The following is a 23,155-nucleotide window of genomic DNA, read 5'->3' on the forward strand; positions in this document are numbered from 1 at the left end:
TACAAGGCCAACTATGTCCTTCATAGTGTACAAGGCCAACTATGTCCTTCATAGTGTACAAGGCCAACTATGTCCTTCATAGTGTACAAGGCCAACTATGTCCTTCATAGTGAACAAGGCCAACTATGTCCTTCATAGTGTACAAGGCCAACTATGTCCTTCATAGTGTACAAGGCCAACTATGTCCTTCATAGTGAACAAGGCCAACTATGTCCTTCATAGTGAACAAGGCCAACTATGTCCTTCATAGTGTACAAGGCCAACTATGTCCTTCATAGTGTACAAGGCCAACTATGTCCTTCATAGTGTACAAGGCCAACTATGTCCTTCATAGTGTACAAGGCCAACTATGTCCTTCATAGTGAACAAGGCCAACTATGTCCTTCATAGTGTACAAGGCCAACTATGTCCTTCATAGTGTACAAGGCCAACTATGTCCTTCATAGTGTACAAGGCCAACTATGTCCTTCATAGTGTACAAGGCCAACTATGTCCTTCATAGTGAACAAGGCCAACTATGTCCTTCATAGTGTACAAGGCCAACTATGTCCTTCATAGTGTACAAGGCCAACTATGTCCTTCATAGTGTACAAGGCCAACTATGTCCTTCATAGTGTACAAGGCCAACTATGTCCTTCATAGTGTACAAGGCCAACTATGTCCTTCATAGTGTACAAGGCCAACTATGTCCTTCATAGTGTACAAGGCCAACTACTGTACGTCTTATTAATGTTGTATTTAAACAAAAAAAAAGTTTTTCAATAAACAGCAAGTCCCAGTCCACTGAAGTACAGGATACATCAGAGCACACAGGACCCTGCTTTCAAGGGTTCAGTCTATGAAAGATTAAGAGAGGCTGTTATTTCATTGGGCTTAATTTTGTTTGAGTCTGCAGTTCATACGTTGACATTTTCTTCTGGTACAGCTGAGAACTTGCCTAAGGAATGAATGTCCTCAGAATTAAGAGGAAACTTAATTGAGCCCCTTGGACTCATGATCCTAAACTATCCATGACCGCACAACGCACTCTATAGAACATTAAAAGGGAAATATTTGCCTTCAGAGATTGTCAGATTGATGACTTATTTTCTCAACAGCCCAAGAATTTTAGGAACCAGGAATCTGGTAAACCATTTAAAGCTGTGTAATTACATTTGCTAGTTTAATATCAAAATCAAATAAGATGGTATTTGTCACATACACGTGTTTAGCAGATGTTATTGCGGGTGTAACGAAATGCTTGTGTTTCTAGCGCCAACGGTGCAGTAATATCTAACAAGTAATATCTAACAATTTCACAACAACACACACAAATCTAAAGTAAAGGAATGTAATTAAGAATATATGAATATATGGACGAGCAACGTCAGAGCTGCACAGACTAAGATACTAAATAGTATAGAATACAGTATATACTGTAAACATTATTAAAGTGACTAGTGTTCCATTATTAATGTGGCCAGTGATTTCAAGTATATATATATATATAGGGCAGCAGCCTCTGATGTGCTAGTGATGGCTATTTAACAGTATTTAACAGTCGGATGACCTTAACAGTATAACTGACATGGGTTGGTGAGGACAGTTGATGCGGTACCAAATTGTGGAATTTTTGTCGGTTCACACTTTGCCCTTGAAATGTATTTCAGCACTGCAGTGATTTACATCTCTTCTGACAGGTTCTTTCCTTTGTTTTATTTATACATGTCTGTAGTTAAAGGGGTTCCTGAGCATCATAGCCCTCAGGCTTAACTGTGCTTTTTACTTAGCCTTTTGCCTTTGGTTGGCTGCTTTTGAAGAGGAGGATTATACAGAACCCTGCCGGCCATTCCATGAGGTCCCGACTTGACATCTAGCATACTTTTTATTTGTATTTTTTTTTAAACTCTTGGTTCAAATGAATGATCATGAAAAGAAATTAGTTTAAAAAAAAAGGAGCATATTTATTGTGGGAAAAAACATCAAATCTAATTGTGAAAAAGTATCTGTATAGGTTTCGACAAGTGTCCAGTTGAACAGACGGTGCTAAGTCAGGTGTTATGAAGTGTCCTGGAACACTCATAAAGACACTTCAGGTGTTATGATGTGTCCTGGAACACTCATAAAGACACTTCAGGTGTTATGAAGTGTCCTGGAACACTCATAAAGACACTTCAGGTGTTATGAAGTGTCCTGGAACACTCATAAAGACACTTCAGGTGTTATGAAGTGTCCTGGAACACTCATAAAGACACTTCAGGTGTTATGAAGTGTCCTGGAACACTCATAAAGACACTTCAGGTGTTATGAAGTGTCCTGGAACACTCATAAAGACACTTCAGGTGTTATGAAGTGTCCTGGAACACTCATAAAGACACTTCAGGTGTTATGAAGTGTCCTGGAACACTCATAAAGACACTTCAGGTGTTATGAAGTGTCCTGGAACACTCATAAAGACACTTCAGGTGTTATGAAGTGTCCTGGAACACTCATAAAGACACTTCAGGTGTTATGAAGTGTCCTGGAACACTCATAAAGACACTTCAGGTGTTATGAAGTGTCCTGGAACACTCATAAAGACACTTCAGGTGTTATGAAGTGTCCTGGAACACTCATAAAGACACTTCAGGTGTTATGAAGTGTCCTGGAACACTCATAAAGACACTTCAGGTGTTATGAAGTGTCCTGGAACACTCATAAAGACACTTCAGGTGTTATGAAGTGTCCCGGAACACTCATAAAGACACTTCAGGTGTTATGAAGTGTCCCGGAACACTCATAAAGACACTTCAGGTGTTATGAAGTGTCCCGGAACACTCATAAAGACACTTCAGGTGTTATGAAGTGTCCCGGAACACTCATAAAGACACTTCAGGTGTTATGAAGTGTCCTGGAACACTCATAAGACACTTCAGGTGTTTTGAAGCCTTTAAAATATCAGAAATGACCCTATTGGTATGTTTGTCTTGAAACCATCAATAACACCTCTATATATACGGTTGACAGTAGCAGGCCCACTGTGTAGTAGGTTATTCCTATCATTAGCTGAGGTGAGTCAGTCTAGTGTAAGAGACTGTACCTTTTGGCTGTAATGATGAGTATCTAAGTAATTGAATGCAGTCTAACCTTTAGCACATCTTTTAAATATACAGGTAAAGATAATATGAAAGATTAAATAACAATACATTAAATACTGAAAGGAAGACCATCATGTTGCAGACCTTACCGTAACAAAGCTCATCACCACGGTAACAGAGCTCATCACCACGGTAACAGAGCTCATCACCATATTGTTGCAGACCTTACCGTAACAGAGCTCATCACCACGGTAACAGAGCTCATCACCATATTGTTGCAGACCTTACTGTAACAGAGCTCATCACCACGGTAACAGAGCTCATCACCACGGTAACAGAGCTCATCACCATATTGTTGCAGACCTTACCGTAACAGAGCCCATCACCATATTGTTGCAGACCTTACCGTAACAGAGCTCATCACCATATTGTTGCAGACCTTACGGTAACAGAGCTCATCACCATATTGTTGCAGACCTTACCGTAACAGAGCTCATCACCATATTGTTGCAGACCTTACGGTAACAGAGCTCATCACCATATTGTTGCAGACCTTACGGTAACAGAGCTCATCACCATATTGTTGCAGACCTTACCGTAACAGAGCTCATCACCATATTGTTGCAGACCTTACGGTAACAGAGCTCATCACCACGGTAACAGAGCTCATCACCATATTGTTGCAGACCTTACGGTAACAGAGCTCATCACCACGGTAACAGAGCTCATCACCATATTGTTGCAGACCTTACGGTAACAGAGCTCATCACCATATTGTTGCAGACCTTACGGTAACAGAGCTCATCACCATATTGTTGCAGACCTTACGGTAACAGAGCTCATCACCACGGTAACAGAGCTCATCACCATATTGTTGCAGACCTTACGGTAACAGAGCTCATCACCATATTGTTGCAGACCTTACGGTAACAGAGCTCATCACCATATTGTTGCAGACCTTACGTAACAGAGCTCATCACCACGGTAACAGGCAATTTAATGGTTCAATGAGGTGAGGACTAATTCTTTGGATCCCTTTAATCTACATTTTATTAAACTAACACTAACGTTTTAAAAAAGAACAAACCGTGAAAAGAAACTGCCGTCTTCTAATTCTCTGCGCAATTGATTTCCTTGTCGGAGAAATTAAAAGCAGCCCTGGATCAGTAATTAAAATCCACTTTGTATCTTGGAAATGTTACCTACTTGGACAAATTAAAGTTTCCATAAAAAACAATCACATAGCCTAACAGTTGTATCGTCCCCCGCCCCCCCCACAAAAAAAAATCCATTAAGTATGTTCTTCCTCATAATGACATACATTTTTGTATTTTGCAAAGCTTTGTCACGTGAACTCTGAGTACTTCTCTTGAATAATCCACTAAAAGGAACAGATTATAAAAATGAATGCATTGCTGAATGGAATATATTCCCAGCAGGCACAAACTGGTTGAATCAACGTTGTTTCAACGTAATTTGTCAACATAAAATGACATGGAATCTACATGGAAAATACATTGGATTTAAAAAAAAAAAGTAAACTGTTTTTTTTTTTAGGGTGAAATTTCAACCACGGGATAATGTCATCATGGTAACCAAATTTCAACATAGACAAACTTTGTATAAAAACTATGTTGAATTAAAACAGCCTTTAAAACAATGTCACGTCTTCAACGTTACAGTATATCCACGATCAGAAGAAGAAGACAATAGACTGGGAAGCACCTCCTACTGGACAATTGATGTATCTACAGATGCCCTTTGGTCTTCTATTCAGGATTTTAATCAAGCCCTGCTCAGCTATGATACTTGTCCCTGGCTCTTACCAATGTGCTATCGTGAGAATGATTGTTAAGAAATAATCTACACCGGAAAAAAAAAACTAAATAGATTCACTCTTCCTGTCAAAGTCATTCCACAGGGTAGGTTTAACAGAGAGCAAAATAAATGTGACCATACCACATACCATATCACTCACATACCATATCACTCACAACACCATATCACTCACAACACCATATCACTCACATACCATATCACTCACAACACCATATCACTCACATACCATATCACTCACAACACCATATCACTCACATACCATATCACTCACAACACCATATCACTCACAACACCATATCACTCACATACCATATCACTCACAACACCATATCACTCACATACCATATCACTCACAACACCATATCACTCACAACACCATATCACTCACAACACCATATCACTCACAACACCATATCACTCACATACCATATCACTCACAACACCATATCACTCACATACCATATCACTCACAACACCATATCACTGACAACACCATATCACTCACAACACCATATCACTCACAACACCATATCACTCACATACCATATCACTCACAACACCATATCACTCACATACCATATCACTCACATTTCATTTAAATTAATAATTGATATGCTGGATTCACATCTCCACCTCAACCAACAATTGAAGATAAAGAATAGGAGCAAATCAACTCAAACTTTCTGTGAAAGTTCATTTAAAGTTTGAGTTGATTTAGTCCTGCTCTTTAACTTGAATTATTTCTCATTGATCAATGACTCAACCTATTATTACCCAGTAATCCACTCTGGAATGATGTGGTGTTCCCACTGGGTTGGCACTGTATTTCGGCTGCAGTTAACATTTTTCAATGTGTGATAACACTTTGAAGGCTCTCTGGGGAATGTGGCCCAGTTCAAAATTAGCAAAATGTCAGTCATATCTCAGCACTACTTCTAAGAACCCCCTAAGCAACACATCATTTCCAAACAAACCACTTTACTGTTCTCTACTTACCCCGACTCTCTGCACCTCCATGAAGACGGCTCTTTGGAAGGACTTCTCCCACACGGCGAGGTCAGAGGTCATCTCCACACTGAAGGTGTGACTCTGGCCGTGGCCGACCAGGATACTGAAACAGAAAGGCTCTCCGTCCTGCAGCTCCTCATCCTGCTGGAGGCCAAGGTAGAACTTGGCCTGGATCCAACAGTCCTCTGCCATCCACAGCTACAACACCACATCCAACATAATCATAATCATCAGTTCTATTACATTTACATTTTACATTTAAGTCATTTAGCAGACGCTCTTATCCAGAGCGACTTACAAATTGGTGCATTCACCTTATGACATCCAGTGGAACAGTAGTGCATCTAAATCTTTTAGGGGGGGGGGGGGTGGGAACCATATTTCAACTTGATATGAACAGCCTTCTATATGAGTAACTGTCATGTTGGTGCAGATCTACATCAATACATGATCCACGCAAAGTTTAGAGTAACAGGCACATCATTCAAATTACGGTGACAGTCGATCCTAGTATCTTATTCTGCATGTGAATTTTGAAAGTACCTTGTGAACCTTGAACAGAACCTCATAAAGGATATACAGGGTTTCAGCTTGTCCCCAGTCAGTTGCACTAACCTGAGATGGGGGTGGGGGCAAAAGTGAGTGTATATTATAAGCCTTCATCTTCTCATCAATGTAATGTCTTACAGACAGGATTTAAGACACTTTGAACCACAATAAATGAACCAAAACATAGTGTGCTTGACAAACATAATTTGGAAGCTCTACATTAACCCATCTTACCCAATCAAATAACCTAACCTCGGGAAGACAATTACATGGTTTCAATACCCGTGATTTGTTTTGTCGGTGGTTCGGGGTCAAAACTCATTTCAGAAATAGACGATGTAATTGTAAAAAGCAGGAATGAAAAGATCCAGAATAACCTGAACTGTAGCCCACCAACATGCTCCCGGCTAAAGGAACATTTCATGTACTATCATGGTGGAATAAAAGCTGAACGTGTAAATCCTTGGACTCCTGAACAGTTAATGGATGAAGAGGTAATCAATGAGAGGTTCATACAGGAGGACTCCTGAAGATGTAGAGCCAAGGGCCTCTCAATGCCAGGAACTTGAAGGTACTCGATGGACCAGCATCATCAGGATGTGGGTTTCCACACACCCAACCCATGTGGACAATCTGCAAAGGCAAGGTTCAAGGGATGAAAATCCATTCGGGTTGCATTTTTTTTTGTGTTATTTTTAATTAGCCAATATGCTATGAGTGGATCTGTCTTTATTAAAGATACAGTTGAAGTCAGAAGTTTACATACACCCAGGTTGGAGTCATTAAAACACGTGTTTCAACCCCTCCACAAATGTCTTGTTAACAAACTATAGTTTTTGGCAAGTCGGTTAGGACATTACTTTGTGCATGACACAAGTCATTTTCCCAACAATTGTTTACAGACAGATTATTTCACTTATAATTCACTGTATCACAATTCCAGTGGGTCAGAAGTTTACATTCACTAAGTTGAGTGTGCCTTTAAACAGCTTGGAAAATTCCAGAAAGTGATGTCATGGCTTTAGAAGCTTCTGATGGCTAATTGACATCATTAAAAACAATAGTACCCAAGTATAAACACCATGGGACCAGGCAGCCGTCATACTGCTCAGGAAGGAGACGCGTTCTGTCTCCTAGAGATGAACGGACTTTGGTGCGAAAAGTGCAAATCAATCCCAGAACAACATCAAAGGACCTTGTGAAGATGCTGGAGGAATCAGGTACAAAAGTATCTATATCCACAGTAAAACAAGTGTTACATCGACATAACCTGAAAGGCTGCTCAGCAAGGAAGAAGCCACTGCTCCTTAACCGCCATAAAAAAGCCAGACTACGGTTTGCAACTTCACATGGGGACAAAGATCAAACTTTTTGGAGAAATGTCCTCTGGTCTGATAAAACATCAATAGAACTGTTTGGTCATAATGACCATCGATATGTTTGGAGGAAAAAGGGGGAGGCTTGCAAGCCGAAGAACACCATCCCAACTGTGAAGCAAGGGGGTGGCAGTATCATGTTGTTGGGGTGCTTTTCTGCAGGAGGGACTGGTGCACTTCACAAAATAGATGACATCATGAGACAGGAAAATTATGTGGATATATTGAAGCAACATCTCAAGGCATCAGTCAGGAAGTTAAAGCTTGGTCGCGGGGTCTTACAAATGGACAATGACCCCAAGCACACTTCTAAAGTTGTGGCAAAATAGCTTAAGGACAACAAAGTAAAGGTATTGGAGTGGCCATCACAAAGCCCTGACCTCAATCCAATAGAACATTTGTGGGCAGAACTGAAAAACGTGTGCGAGCAAGGAGGCCTACAAACCTGACTCAGTTACACCAGCTCTGTCAGGAGGAATGGGCCTAAATTCACACAGCTTCTTGTGGGAAGCTTGTGGAAGGCTACCCGTAACATTTGACCCAAGTTAAACAATTTAAAGGCAATTGCTACCAAATACTAAGTGAGTGTATGTAAACTTCTGACCCACTGGGAATGTGATGAAAGAAATAAAAGCTGAAATAAATCATTCTCTATACTATTATTCTGACATTTCACATTCTTAAAATAAAGTGGTGATCATAACTGACCTAAGACAGGGAATTTTTACTAGGATTAAATGTCAGGAATTGTGAAAAACAGAGTTTAAATGTATTTGGCTAAGATGTCTGTAAACTTCCAACTTCAACTGTAGCTATAGTTAAAGAGAGTTAGAAACTCAGCAAAAAAATAAACATCCCTTTTTCAGGATCCTGTATTTGAAAGATAATTTGTTAAAATCCAAATAACTTCACAGATCTTCATTGTAAAGGGTTTAATAAACATTGTTTCCCCTGCTTGTTCAAAGACCCATAAACAATTAATGAACATGCACCTGTGAAACCGTCGTTAAGACACTAACAGCTTACAGATAGTAGGCAATTAAGGTCACAGTTGTGAAAACTTAGGACACTAAAGAGGCCTTTCTACTGACTTTTAAAAAAAACAAAAGAAAGATGCCCAGGGTCCCTGCTCATCTGCGTGAACGTGCCTCAGGCATGCTGCAAGGAGGCATGAGGACTGCAGACGTGGCCAGGGCAATACATTTCAATGTCTGTACTGTGAGACGGCTAAGACAGAGCTTCAGGGAGACATGACGGACAGCTGATCATCCTTGCAGTGGCAGACCACATGTAACAACACCTGCATAGGATCGGTACATCCCAACATAACACCGCGGGACAGGTACAGGATGGCAACAACATCTTCCCGAGTTACAACAGGAACGCACAATCCCTCCATCAGTGCTCAGACTGTCCGCAATAGGCTGAGAGAGGCTGGATTGAGGGCTTGTAGGCCTGTTGTAAGGCAGGTCCTCACCAGACATCTCCGGCAACAACGTCGACTATGGCACAAACCCACCATCGCTGGACCAGACAGGACTGGCAAAAAGTGCTCTTCACTGACGAGTCGCGGTTTTGTCTCATCAGGGGTGATGGTCGGATTCGTATTTATCATCGAAGGAATGAGCATTACACCGAGGCCTGTACTCTGGAGCGGGATCGATTTGGAGGTGGAGGGTCAGTCATGGTCTGGGGCGGTGTGTCACAGCATCATTGGACTGAGCTTGTTGTCATTGCAGGCAATCTCAACACTGTGCATTACAGGGAAGACATCCTCCTGCCTCATGTGTTATCCTTCCTGCAGGCTCATCCTGACATGACCCTCCACTATGACAATGCCACCAGCCATACTGCTCGTTCTGTGCATGATTTCCTGCAAGACAGGAATGTCAGTGTTCTGCCTTGGCCAGCGAAGAGCCCGGGTCTCAATCCCCTCCTGTCTCAGCCTCCAGAATTTATGCTGCAGTAGTTTATGTGTCGGGGGCTAGGGTCAGTCTGTTATATCTGGAGTACTTCTCCTGTCTTATCCGGTGTCCTGTGGGAATTGAAGTATACTCTCTCTAATTCTCTCTTTCTTTCTTTCTCTCTCTCTCTCGGAGGACCTGAGCCCTAGGACCATGCCTCAGGACTACCTGGCATGATGACTCCTTGCCGTCCCCAGTCCACCTGGCCGTGTTGCTGCTCCAGTTTCAACTGTTCTGCCTGCGGCTATGGAACCCTGACCTGTTCACCGGACGTGCTACCTGTCCCAGACCTGCTGTTTTCAACTCTCTAGAGACAGCAGGAGCGGTAGAGACTCTTAATGATCGGCTATGAAAAGCCAACTGACATTTACTCCTGAGGTGCTGACTTGTTGCACCCTCGATAACTACTGTGACTATTATTATTTGACCATGCTGGTCATTTATGAACATTTTAACATCTTGGCCATGTTCTGTTATAATCTCCACCCGGCACAGCCAGAAGAGGACTGGCCACCCCTCATAGCCTGGTTCCTCTCTAGGTTTCTTCCTAGGTTTTGGCCTTTCTAGGGAGTTGTTCCTTGCCACCATGCTTCTACACCTGCATTGCTTGCTGTTTGGGGTTTTAGGCTGGGTTTCTGTACAGCACTTTAAGATATTATATGATGTAAGAAGGGCTATATAAATACATTTGATTTGATTGAGGACGTCTGGGACCTGTTGGATCGGAGGGTGACGGCTAGGGCCATTCCCCCCCAGAAATGTCCGGGAACTTGCAGGTGCCTTGGTGGAAGAATGGGGTAACATCTCACAGCAAGAACTGTCAAAGCTGGTGCAGTCCATGAGGAGTAGATGCACTGCAGTATTTAATTCAGCTGGTGGCCACACCAGAAACTGACTGTTAATTTTGATTTTAACCCCCCCTTTGTTCAGGGACACGTTATTCAACTTCTGTTAGTCACATGTCTGTGGAACATGTTCAGTTTATGTCCCAGTTGTTGAATCTTGTTTTGTTCATTCAAATATTTACACATGTTAAGTTTGCTGAAAATAAACGCAGTTGACAGTGAGAGGACATTTCTTTTTTGCTGAGTTTGATGAACATAGTTACAGATGACAATAGTTATAGTTAAAGATAGCTATAGATGAAGATAGCTATAGATGAAGATAGCTATAGATGAAGATAGCTATAGATGAAGATAGCTATAAATGAAGATAGCTGTAGATGAAGACAGCTGTAGATGAAGATAGCTGTAGATGAAGATAGCTATAGATGTATACAGCTATAGATAGCTATAGATGTATACAGCTATAGATAGCTATGGATAGCTGTAGATGAAAATAGCTATAAATAGCTATAGATGAAGATATCTATAGATGTAGACAGCTATAGATAGCTATAGATGTAGATAGCTATAGATAGTTGTAGATGAAGATAGCTATAAATAGCTATAGATGAAGATAGCTATAAATAGCTATAGATGAAGGTAGCTATAAATAGCTATAGGTGTAGATAGCTGTAGATGAAGATAGCTATAAATAGCTATAGATGAAGATAGCTATAAATAGCTATAGATGAAGGTAGCTATAAATAGCTATAGATGTAGGTAGCTGTAGATGAAAATAGATATAAATAGCTATAGATGTAGATAGCTATAGATAGTTGTAGATGAAGATAGCTATAGATGAAGATAACTATAAATAGCTATAGATGTAGATAGCTATAGATAGTTGTAGATGAAGATAGCTATAGATAGTTGTAGATGAAGATAGCTATAGATGAAGATAACTATAAATAGCTATAGGTGTAGATAGCTATATATGAAGATAGCTATAGATGTATACAGCTATAGATAGCTATAGATGAAGATAGCTATAAATAGCTATAGATGAAGATATCTATAGATGAAGATAGCTATAAATAGCTATAGATGAAGATAGCTATAAATAGCTATAGATGAAGATATCTATAGATGAAGATAGCTGTAGATGAAGATAGCTATAAATAGCTATAGATGAAGATATCTATAGATGAAGATAGCTGTAGATGAAGATAGCTATAAATAGCTATAGATGAAGATATCTATAGATGAAGATAGCTATAGATGTAGATAGCTATATATGAAGATAGCTATAGACGAAGATACTTATAGCTCAGGGGGTGAGGACATACCTGATCATCCGGAGAGCAATATCTGTTAATCATTTTCATCTGTTAGAGGAGAAGACAAGGAACTGCGTTAGAGCTGGCAAATCCACAGGCGCACTCCTTGTGTTACCTTACTGTGGACACTGACATTGGATGCAATGAAACCACACAGAACTTTATAACTTTATAACAAATCCCATGCTGCTACCGTGGCGTGGTCAGACCAGCTCTTATACTTTACTGATACTGTGGCGTGGTCAGACCAGCTCTTATACTTTACTGTGGCGTGGTCAGACCAGCTCTTATACTTTACTGATACTGTGGCATGGTCAGACCAGCTCTTATACTGTTACTGATACTGTGGCGTGGTCAGACCAGCTCTTATACTGTTACTGATACTGTGGCATGGTCAGACCAGCTCTTATACTGTTACTGATACTGTGGCATGGTCAGACCAGCTCTTATACTTTACTGATACTGTGGCGTGGTCAGACCAGCTCTTATACTGTTACTGTGGCATGGTCAGACCAGCTCTTATACTGTTACTGATACTGTGGCGTGGTCAGACCAGCTCTTATACTTTACTGATACTGTGGCGTGGTCAGACCAGCTCTTATACTTTACTGTGGCGTGGTCAGACCAGCTCTTATACTTTACTGTGGCGTGGTCAGACCAGCTCTTATACTGTTACTGTGGCGTGGTCAGACCAGCTCTTATACTGTTACTGTGGCATGGTCAGACCAGCTCTTATACTGTTACTGTGGCGTGGTCAGACCAGCTCTTATACTTTACTGTGGCGTGGTCAGACCAGCTCTTATACTGATACTGTGGCATGGTCAGACCAGCTCTTATACTGATACTGTGGCGTGGTCAGACCAGCTCTTATACTGATACTGTGGCGTGGTCAGACCAGCTCTTATACTTTACTGTGGCGTGGTCAGACCAGCTCTTATACTGTTACTGTGGCGTGGTCAGACCAGCTCTTATACTTTACTGATACTGTGGCGTGGTCAGACCAGCTCTTATACTTTACTGATACTGTGGCGTGGTCAGACCAGCTCTTATACTTTACTGATACTGTGGCGTGGTCAGACCAGCTCTTATACTTTACTGATACTGTGGCATGGTCAGACCAGCTCTTATACTTTACTGATACTGTGGCGTGGTCAGACCAGCTCTTATACTTTACTGATACTGTGGCATGGTCAGACCAGCTCTTATACTTTACTGATACTGTGGCGTGGTCAGACCAGCTCTTATACTTTACTGATACTGTGGCGTGGTCAGACCAGCTCTTATACTTTACTGATACTGTGGCATGGTCAGACCAGCTCTTATACTTTACTGATACTGTGGCATGGTCAGACTAGCTCTTATACTTTACTGATACTGTGGCATGGTCAGACTAGCTCTTATACTTTACTGATACTGTGGCATGGTCAGACCAGCTCTTATACTTTACTGATACTGTGGCGTGGTCAGACCAGCTCTTATACTTTACTGTTACTGTGGCGTGGTCAGACCAGCTCTTATACTTTACTGATACTGTGGCGTGGTCAGACCAGCTCTTATACTTTACTGATATTGTGGCGTGGTCAGACCAGCTCTTATAATTTACTGATACTGTGGCGTGGTCAGACCAGCTCTTATACTTTACTGATACTGTGGCGTGGTCAGACCAGCTCTTATAATCTACTGATACTGTGGCGTGGTCAGACCAGCTCTTATACTTTACTGATACTGTGGCGTGGTCAGACCAGCTCTTATACTTTACTGATACTGTGGCGTGGTCAGACCAGCTCTTATACTTTACTGATACTGTGGCGTGGTCAGACCAGCTCTTATAATCTACTGATACTGTGGCATGGTCAGACCAGCTCTTATACTTTACTGTTACTGTGGCGTGGTCAGACCAGCTCTTATACTTTACTGATACTGTGGCGTGGTCAGACCAGCTCTTATAATCTACTGATACTGTGGCATGGTCAGACCAGCTCTTATACTTTACTGTTACTGTGGCGTGGTCAAATCAACAACAACTAACGTTCTAATAAGCAAGCTGCAAGTCAGCTGCAGTATCATATCAAGTCATTCTCTGTTGATGAACATGCCAGGACCCATTAGGATGTCACAGTCTATTTCTAGGTTGTTGGTCACCACAATAAAAGTCAAGAGTTCTGCTTCACCAGCTCCTCTCACAATTACATGCTGAATGAACGTTTCGCTATCCGACTACTCATCCATAATCAGGTGACGCACGACGGAATGAATCCTACTTTTTTTTTAAAAGAGCAGCTGTGTAGTTGTGTAGCTCAGAGAAGCCTTTCTGGATCCTTAGCGACACATAGTGATAGATCATCAGTGTACTAATCAACAGGGAATAATGGAAATGAGATCGCTAAACACTAGCGATCACATGAGAGTATTAATGATGGATTACTACAAGGCAGTAATTCATTATACCCATGAATACCTATTTTCTAGAAGAGAAGGAGAGGACATTAATAATAGGTATCACATTCTAATGAGAATAGAATTTTAAAAAATTGAATACCCCTGGGATTTTAGCACACATCTTCTGTTGAGTTACTTGTGCTTTGGCCCTTGGCCCTTGGCAAATCACAATCTGGATCCTTTCCATTCAATCTGTATCTGGATAAAAAAAATACATTTTTACCTGGTCATACTGTAGACTTACATTCTCCAGTGTCAAATCACTGATATTGGTTGATATTGCTTGAAGCCAGTCAGTGCTTTCTGCTGCAGTGCAAAATTGTAGAATATTGCTGCTCGTTCCATCTAAGGCACAGACTTCAAAGCTGTTCGACCTGGAGGGGGGTATGAACGTTCAGGTTAGAGATGTACAGTGCTGTACAGTTAAAACTAGAATGGTCAGAGTGGAAAACCTTTAAACCAAGCTGTTTCTTTCACTGAAGTGAGGACAGGCAGTGTTACGATGCAAATTAACATTACAGTTCACCTGCATTCGATAACCATAGCAACTAATATAGAGAATTAAGGAAATACACTGATGCCCTGAACAAGTATTTATAGACTCTTAAACAGATTCCACATTCTGTAGCGTTATAGCCTTTATTTTGACTGATATTGACAATGCACTCCACATTTTTCTAGAGAAAGAAAAGTATAGAGAAAAAAACGGAAAAAAAAGGACTTAATTCTGAGATATTTGATTGCATATGTAATGGCCACAGCACACCCAAATGACTTCAGGAGCATATGTAATGGCTACAGCACACCCAAATGACTTCAGGAGCATATGTAATGGCTACAGCACACCCAAATGACTTCAGGAGCATATGTAATGGCCACAGCACACCCAAATGACTTCAGTGGCATATGTAATGGCTACAGCACACCCAAATGACTTCAGGAGCATATGTAATGGCTACAGCACACCCAAATGACTTCAGGAGCATATGTAATGGCCACAGCACACCCAAATGACTTCAGGAGCATATGTAATGGCCACAGCATACCCAAATGACTTCAGGAGCATATGTAATGGCCACAGCACACCCAAATGACTTCAGGAGCATATGTAATGGCTACAGCACACCCAAATGACTTCAGGAGCATATGTAATGGCTACAGCACACCCAAATGACTTCAGGAGCATATGTAATGGCTACAGCACACCCAAATGACTTCAGGAGCAAAGCGCAAAAACAGAATATCAGACGGCTGCAAATTAGAGCTCGGTTTCAAAGTACATCATCATTTGTTGCATGTCACCGATAAGGACACTGTCACGGTAAAATGGCGTACACATGTATGGAATCCCTTTCATCACTTATATTTAAGGTGATGCTTTTTGCCATTTCATTTTTGTGCATTTGAAAAACACTCCAGATCAATTAGACTTAGAAACAACTGTCAATAGTATTAAACATAAATAGCATTGAACATGACAATGCCATCAAAACAGCTTTTCTCTGATGGTTAGGCAATCACATTTATCACACAGATCTTGAAAAGCGTCAAATGTTAAGCAAACTCTCCATAGGCTGGGATGAAGTCCAGCAGTGAATATGTTCTGTTCGGGATGTTGAGAAACATGAGGAGAATGTTCTGTAGGGGGATGTTGAGAAACATGAGGAGAATGTTCTGTAGGGGGATGTTGAGAAACATGAGGAGAATGTTCTGTAGGGGGATGGTGAGAAACATGAGGAGAATGTTCTGTAGGGGGATGTTGAGAAACATGAGGAGAATGTTCTGTAGGGGGATGTTGAGAAACATGAGGAGAATGTTCTGTAGGGGGATGTTGAGAGACATGAGGAGAATGTTCTGTAGGGGGATGTTGAGAAACATGAGGAGAATGTTCTGTAGGGGGATGTTGAGAAACATGAGGAGAATGTTCTGTAGGGGGATGTTGAGAAGAGAAATTTGAGGATATACCGTGCTTCTACACCTGCATTGCTTGCTGGTTGGGGTTTTAGGCTGGGTTTCTGTACAGCACTTTGAGACATCAGCTGATGTAAGAAGGGCTTTATAAATACATTTGATTTGATTTGAGGAGAATCTTCTATAGAGGGATGTTGAGAAACATGAGGACAACGTAGAGAATTATGAAAGCACTGCAATCAATGTTTAAAATAACCAGAGCTTGCACACACTCTCCCTGAAACTCAGACATCGTGTTACAATGTTACAAAGATCCTTTAGGGAACCTTGGTTCTTCTGTTGAAAACGCCCTTAATAATATGCAATGCATGTGTACAATTGGCTTGTTATGAATCTTTGTTCCACTGAGTGCAGACTCTGAGGGATGCTCAATTGTAAAGTTAAGTACAAATCCTCTTGATGTGTAGGGTAGGGTGCACATGTAAAGTGCCCTATATAAAATGCAGTGAGAATATATATGAAGAGAGAGATCAAAACATATAAAACAACCGTTTGGAGATAACATTATCTGAATGAATGCAAGTCGCAGTGATAGATACAGATTTACTCTGTCTGCTTGACTTGTTTCTGAGATTGCCTGGATAGTGGAATGTTCTGCTTCAACTATCAGCACACTGCAGCGTTGTCCTCTAAAACCCAGACTGTCTCTGTCTTGGTCTCCTAAAACCCAGACTGTCTCTGTCTTGGTCCTCTAAAACCCAGACTGTCTCTGTCTTGGTCCTCTAAAACCCAGACTGTCTCTGTCTTGGTCCTCTAAAACCCAGACTGTCTCTGTCTTGGTCCTCTAAAACCCAGACGGTTTCTGTCTTGGTCTCCTAAAACCCAGACTGTCTCTGTCATGGTCCTCAGAAACCCAGACTGTCTCTGTCTTGGTCCTCTAAAACCCAGAATGTCTCTGTCTTGGTCCTCAGAAACCCACACTGTCTCTGTCTTGGTCTTCTAAAACCCAGACTGTCTCTGTCATGGTCCTCAGAAACCCAGACTGTCTCTGTCTTGGTCCTCTAAAACCCAGACTGTCTCTGTCTTGGTCCTCAGAAACCCAGACTGTCTCTGTCTTGGTCCTCTAAAACCCAGACTGTCTCTGTCTTGGCCCTCAGAAACCCAGACTGTCTCTGGCTTGGTCCTCAGAAACACAGACTGTCTCTGTCTTGGTCTTCTAAAACCCAGACTGTCCGTGTGAGTGACAGAGGACAATAGAAATTCCATTAGTACATTGAGGAAAAGCTAGGCGGACGAGGGGGTAGGATTAGTGATAGCCACATGTCCTGAAGTGGAATACATATGGCTTTTCTGCTGACTAGTCATAGAGAGTATGTTGAGATGAATAGAAACAGAAAACCTAGAGGACATCCAAGATAACATCAGCCAGGAATATACTGTGAAATCCAAGAGGAGGAAGATGGATCGCTGTGATACTGATCCAAGATGAAGAAGATGGATAGCTGTGAGACTAATGCAAGAGGAAGAAGATGGATAGCTGTGAGACTAATGCAAGAGGAAGAAGATGGATAGCTGTGAGACTAATGCAAGAGGAAGAAGATGGATAGCTGTGAGACTAATGCAAGAGGAAGAAGATGGATAGCTGTGAGACTAATCCAAGAGGAGAAGAAGGATAGATGTGAGACTAATGCAAGAGGAAGAAGATGGATAGCTGTGAGACTAATGCAAGAGGAAGAAGATGGATAGCTGTGAGACTAATGCAAGAGGAAGAAGATGGACAGCTGTGAGACTCATGCAAGAGGAAGAAGATGGATAGCTGTGAGACTCATGCAAGAGGAAGAAGATGGATAGCTGTGAGACTAATGCAAGAGGAAGAAGATGGATAGCTGTGAGACTCGTGCAAGAGGAAGAAGATGGATAGCTGTGAGACTCATGCAAGAGGAAGAAGATGGATAGATGTGAGACTAATCCAAGAGGTGGATAGACCTGTATCATACCCGGCCGTAATTGGGAGTCCCATGGGGTAGCGCACAATTGGCCCTGCGTCGTCCGGGATTGGCCGGGGTAGGCCATCACTGTAAATAAGAATTTGTTCTTAACGGACTTTCCTACATAAATAAATAAATAAAACAGCGAGTATCTGCAGTGTAAAATTGTTCAGCAGTCTTATGGCTTGGGGGAAGAAGCTGTTAAGGAGCCTTTTGGTCCTAGACTTGAGAGAACAGTCTAGACTTTAGGGAACAGTGACCCCGAGTCTTTGACAATGTTTTGAGCTTTCGTCTGACAACGTATAGTATATAATATACAGTTGAAGTCGGAAGTATACATACACCTTAGTCAAATACATTTAAACTCAGTATTTCGCAATACCTGACATTTAAAATAATAAAATCCCTGTCTAGGTCAGTTATGATCACCACTTTCTTTTAACAATGTGAAATGTCAGAATAATAGTATAGAGAATTATTTATTCCAGCTTTCATTTATTTTATCACATGCATAGTGGGTCAGAAGTTTACATACACTGAATTAGTATTTGGTAGCATTGCCTTTAAATTGTTTAACTTGGGTCAAACGTTTCGGGTAGCCTTCCACAAGCTCCCACAAAAAGCTGGGTGAATTTTGACCCATTCCTCCTGACAGAGCTGGTGTAACTGAGTCAGGTTTGTAGGCCTCCTTGCTCACAAACACTTTTTCAGGTCTGCCCACACATTTTCTATAGGATTGAGGTCTGGGTTTTGTGATGGTCACTCTAATACCTTGACTTTGTTGTCCTTAAGCCATTTCGCCACAACTTTGGAAGTGTGCTTGGGGTCAATGTCTATTTGGAAGACCCTGCGACAAAACTTTAACTTCCTAACTGATGTTGTGAGAGGTTGCTTCAATATATACACATACTTTTCCTGCCTCATGAAGCCATCTATTTTGTGAAGTGCACCAGTCCCTCCTGCAGCAAAGCACCCCCACCACATGATGCTGCCACCCCCATGCTTCACGGTTGGAATGGTGTTCTTCGGCTTGCAAGCCTCCCTCTTTTTCCTCCAAACATAACGATGGTCATTATGGCCAAACATTTATATATATATTTTTCATCAGACCAGAGGATAATTCTCCAAAAGGTACAATCATTGTCCCCATGTGCAGTTGCAAACCGTAGTCTGGCTTTTTTATGGTGGTTTTGGAGCAGTGGCTCCTTCCTTGCTGAGCGGCCTTTCAGGTTATGTCGATATAGGACTCGTTTTAACTGTAGATATAGATACTTTTGTACCCGTTTCCTCCAGCATCTTCACAAGGTCCTTTGCTGTTGTTCTGGGATTGATTTGAACCTTTCTCACCAAAGTACCTACATCTCTAGGAGACAGAACGCGTCTCCTTCCTTATGACGGCTGCATCGTCCCATGGTGTTTATACTTGCGTACTATTGTTTGTACAGATGAACGTGGTACCTTCAGGCATCTGGAAATTGCTCCCAAGGATGAATCAGACTTGTGGAGGTCTACAATTGTTTTCTGAGGTCTTGGCTGATTTATTTAGATTTTCCCATGATGTCAAGCAAAGAGGCACTGGGTTTGAAGGTAGGCCTTGAAATACATCCACAAATACACCTCCAATTGACTCAAATTATGTCAATTAGCCTATCAGAAGCTTATAAAGGCATGACATAATTTTCTGGAATTTTCCAAGCTGTTTTAAAGGCACAGTCAACTTAGTGTATGTAAACTTCTGACCCACTGGAATTGTGATTCAGTGAGTTTCAGTGAACAAGTCTGTAAACAATTGTTGGAAAAAGGACTTGTGTCATGCACAAAGTAGATGTCCTAACCAACTTGCCAAAATTATAGTTTGTTGACAAGAAATTTGTTGAGTGTTTGAAAAATGTGTTTTCATGATTCCAGGTTTTCTGTCTTATCTACATTGGTCTCATCCCCACACAAGCTCTTAGATGCTGTGACATCCTGTTGAGATTGGGCCTGGGAGTGTTTAGGCAACTGTAAACTTGGTATTGTTTTATTGGTCAATGGTGGTTCTTGTTGGGTTGAAAGGTCACACCTTCATATGTTATAAATGGAATGCAATGCATTTGTTCTGTCTCTTATCTTGTTTCCAGTCCATGGAGGAAGGTTGTATGATCAATTCTCATTTCCTAGACTTCATTACCTCCTGGCTAATAGGAATATCTTTGTTCTGTCTCTTATCTTGTTTCCAGTCCATGGAGGAAGGTTGTATGATCAATTCTCATTTGAGAGACTTCATTACCTCTGGGCTAATAGGAATATCTTTGTTCTTGCCTTGTCTTCTTAGTTAACCTTAGGATCTATATGGCTAGAAGTGTGCTTTGTAATTATTCTTAATGCTTTGTAAACTTAATATTTATGCCTTGTATGTGAATCCATTCATTGTACAACGTTAATTAAATATCTGCCTTTGAAAAAGACAATTCTCAGTTCTTGCAAGTCTACGTCAATTCATTGACAAATGCTTAGTTGTATATTTTAATGATCTGTGTGCAGTCAGATAAATATTTTAATAGGCTAGATGCTTAGCCTTATTATGAGTTGCATGTCATGTATGTATGTATGTATGTATGTATGTATGTATGTATGTATGTATGTATGTATGTATGTATGTATGTATGTATGTATGTATGTATGTATGTACAGTATGTATGTACAGTATGTATGTACAGTATATATGTATGTATGTATGTATGTATGTATGCATGTATGTATGTATGTATGTAAACTCAGTAAAAAAATAAATGTCCACTCACTGACAACTGCGTTTATTTTCAGCAAACTTAACATGTGTAAATATGTGTATGACCATAACAAGAGTCAACAACTGAGACATAAACTGAACAAGTTCCACAGACATGTGACTAACAGAAATTGAATATTGTGTCCCTGAACAAAGGGGGGGGGGGGGGGGGTCAAAATCAAAAGTAACAGTGACTATCTGGTGTGGCCACCAGCTGAATTAAGTACTGCAGTGCATCTCCTCCTCATGGACTGCACCAGATTTGCCAGTTCTTGCTGTGAGATGTTAGCCCACTCTTCCACCAAGGCACCTGCAAGTTCCCAGACATTTCTGGGGGGGAATGGCTCTAACCCTCACCTTCCGATCCAACAGGTCCCAGACGTGTTCAATGGGATTGAGATCCAGGCCCTTCGCTGGCCATGGCAGAACACTGACATTCCTGTCTTGCAGGAAATCATGCACAGAACTAACAGTATGGCTGGTTGCCACTTTAAACAGTGTTTAAAGCCTTTACAATGAAGATCTGTGAAGTTATTTGGACTTTTACGAATTATCTTTGAAAGACAGGGTCCTGGAAAAGGGGAGTTTATTTTTTTGCTGAGTTTATGTATGTACAGACATACGTATGTATGTATGTATGTATGTATGTATGTATGTATGTATATATGTATGTATATATGTATGTATGTATGTATGTATGTATGTATGTATATATGTATGTATATATGTATGTATGTATGTATGTATGTATGTATGTATATATGTATGTATGTATGTATGTATGTATGTATGTATGTATGTATGTATGTATGCAAGTACAGCTGAAGTCGGAAGTTTACATACACCTTAGTCAAATACATTTAAACTCAGTTTTTCACAATCCCTGACATTTAATCCTAGTAAAAATTCCCTGTTTTAGGTCAGTTAGGCTCACCACTTTATTTTAAGGATGTGAAATGTTCGAATAATAGTAGAGAGAATGATTTATTTCAGCTTTTATTTCTTTCATCACATTCCCAGTGGGTCAGAAGTTTACATACACTCAATTAGTATTTGGTAGCATTGCCTTTAAATTGTGTAACTTGGGTCAAACATTTCAGGTAGCCTTCCAAAAGCTTCCCACAATAAGTTGGGTGAATTTTGGCCCATTCCTGACAGAGCTGATATAACTGAGTCAGGTTTGTAGGCCTCCTTGCCTGTACACGCTTTTTCAGGGGGTGTCAAGAGCAATCAAGACTTTAATAAGAGCAATATAGACAGGGAGCTGGTGGGATAATGATGTAGACGGTGGGGATAATGATGTAGATGGTAGGGGGTAATGCTGTGGCTGGTGGGGGTAATGATGTAGACGGTGGGGATAATGATGTAGACGGTGGGGATAACGATGTAGATGGTAGGGGGTAATGATGTAGCTGGTGGGGATAATGATGTAGATGGTGGGGATAATGATGTAGCTGGTGGGGATAATGATGTAGCTGGTGGGGATAATGATTTAGAAGGTGAGGACAATGATGTGGCTGGTGGGGATAATGATGTAGCTGGTGGGGATAATGATGTGGCTGGTGGGGATAATGATGTAGCTGGTGGGGATAATGATGTAGCTGGTGGGGATAATGATTTAGAAGGTGAGGACAATGATGTGGCTGGTGGGGATAATGATGTAGCTGGTGGGGATAATGATGTAGCTGGTGGGGATAATGATGTAGCTAGTGGGATAATGATTTAGAAGGTGAGGATAATGATGTGGCTGGTGGGGATAATGATGTAGCTGGTGGGGGTAATGATGACAAGAGAGAGAAAGAATCTTGTTCACAGATGATTCATGTCTCATGTTTACATACACATCCTGGTAAAAAGCTCATCATAACCACTCAGTTATTCAAACGAAGTTATGCCACGTTGTTAACGATAATAACACTAATACGGTCTCATCCTTCATTAGGAATGAACTCATAAAATGGAATATCTGCAATCAAGAAGTTGTTTGCATCAGACAAACGTCCACTCAATCTCTGTCTTATGTTTATTTGAAGGATCTTAAATCTTCCCATTATTAATATGCCCGAAGAAATGTTTTACTTCTCATAAAATATG

The 23,155-nt window shown here is 41.0% G+C and overlaps 1 protein-coding gene across 2 annotated transcripts in view; it reads right to left on the reverse strand.

The window, feature by feature from the left end:
• sntg2 (syntrophin, gamma 2) overlaps positions 1-23,155 on the reverse strand; it is an 86,609-nt gene that overhangs the window by 9,956 nt on the left and 53,498 nt on the right. For both annotated transcript variants that reach the window (XM_065025885.1, XM_065025884.1), the window contains 5 exons: positions 14,637-14,766; positions 11,963-12,001; positions 6,969-7,085; positions 6,447-6,518; positions 5,892-6,101 (listed from right to left, as the gene is read on the reverse strand). In XM_065025885.1, coding sequence (XP_064881957.1) covers positions 5,892-6,101; positions 6,447-6,518; positions 6,969-7,085; positions 11,963-12,001; positions 14,637-14,766 — 568 coding nt within the window. The remainder of the gene's footprint in view (positions 1-5,891; positions 6,102-6,446; positions 6,519-6,968; positions 7,086-11,962; positions 12,002-14,636; positions 14,767-23,155) is intronic.

This window comes from Oncorhynchus nerka, linkage group LG12 (assembly GCF_034236695.1).
Source record: "Oncorhynchus nerka isolate Pitt River linkage group LG12, Oner_Uvic_2.0, whole genome shotgun sequence".
NCBI classification, from domain to species: domain Eukaryota; kingdom Metazoa; phylum Chordata; class Actinopteri; order Salmoniformes; family Salmonidae; genus Oncorhynchus; species Oncorhynchus nerka.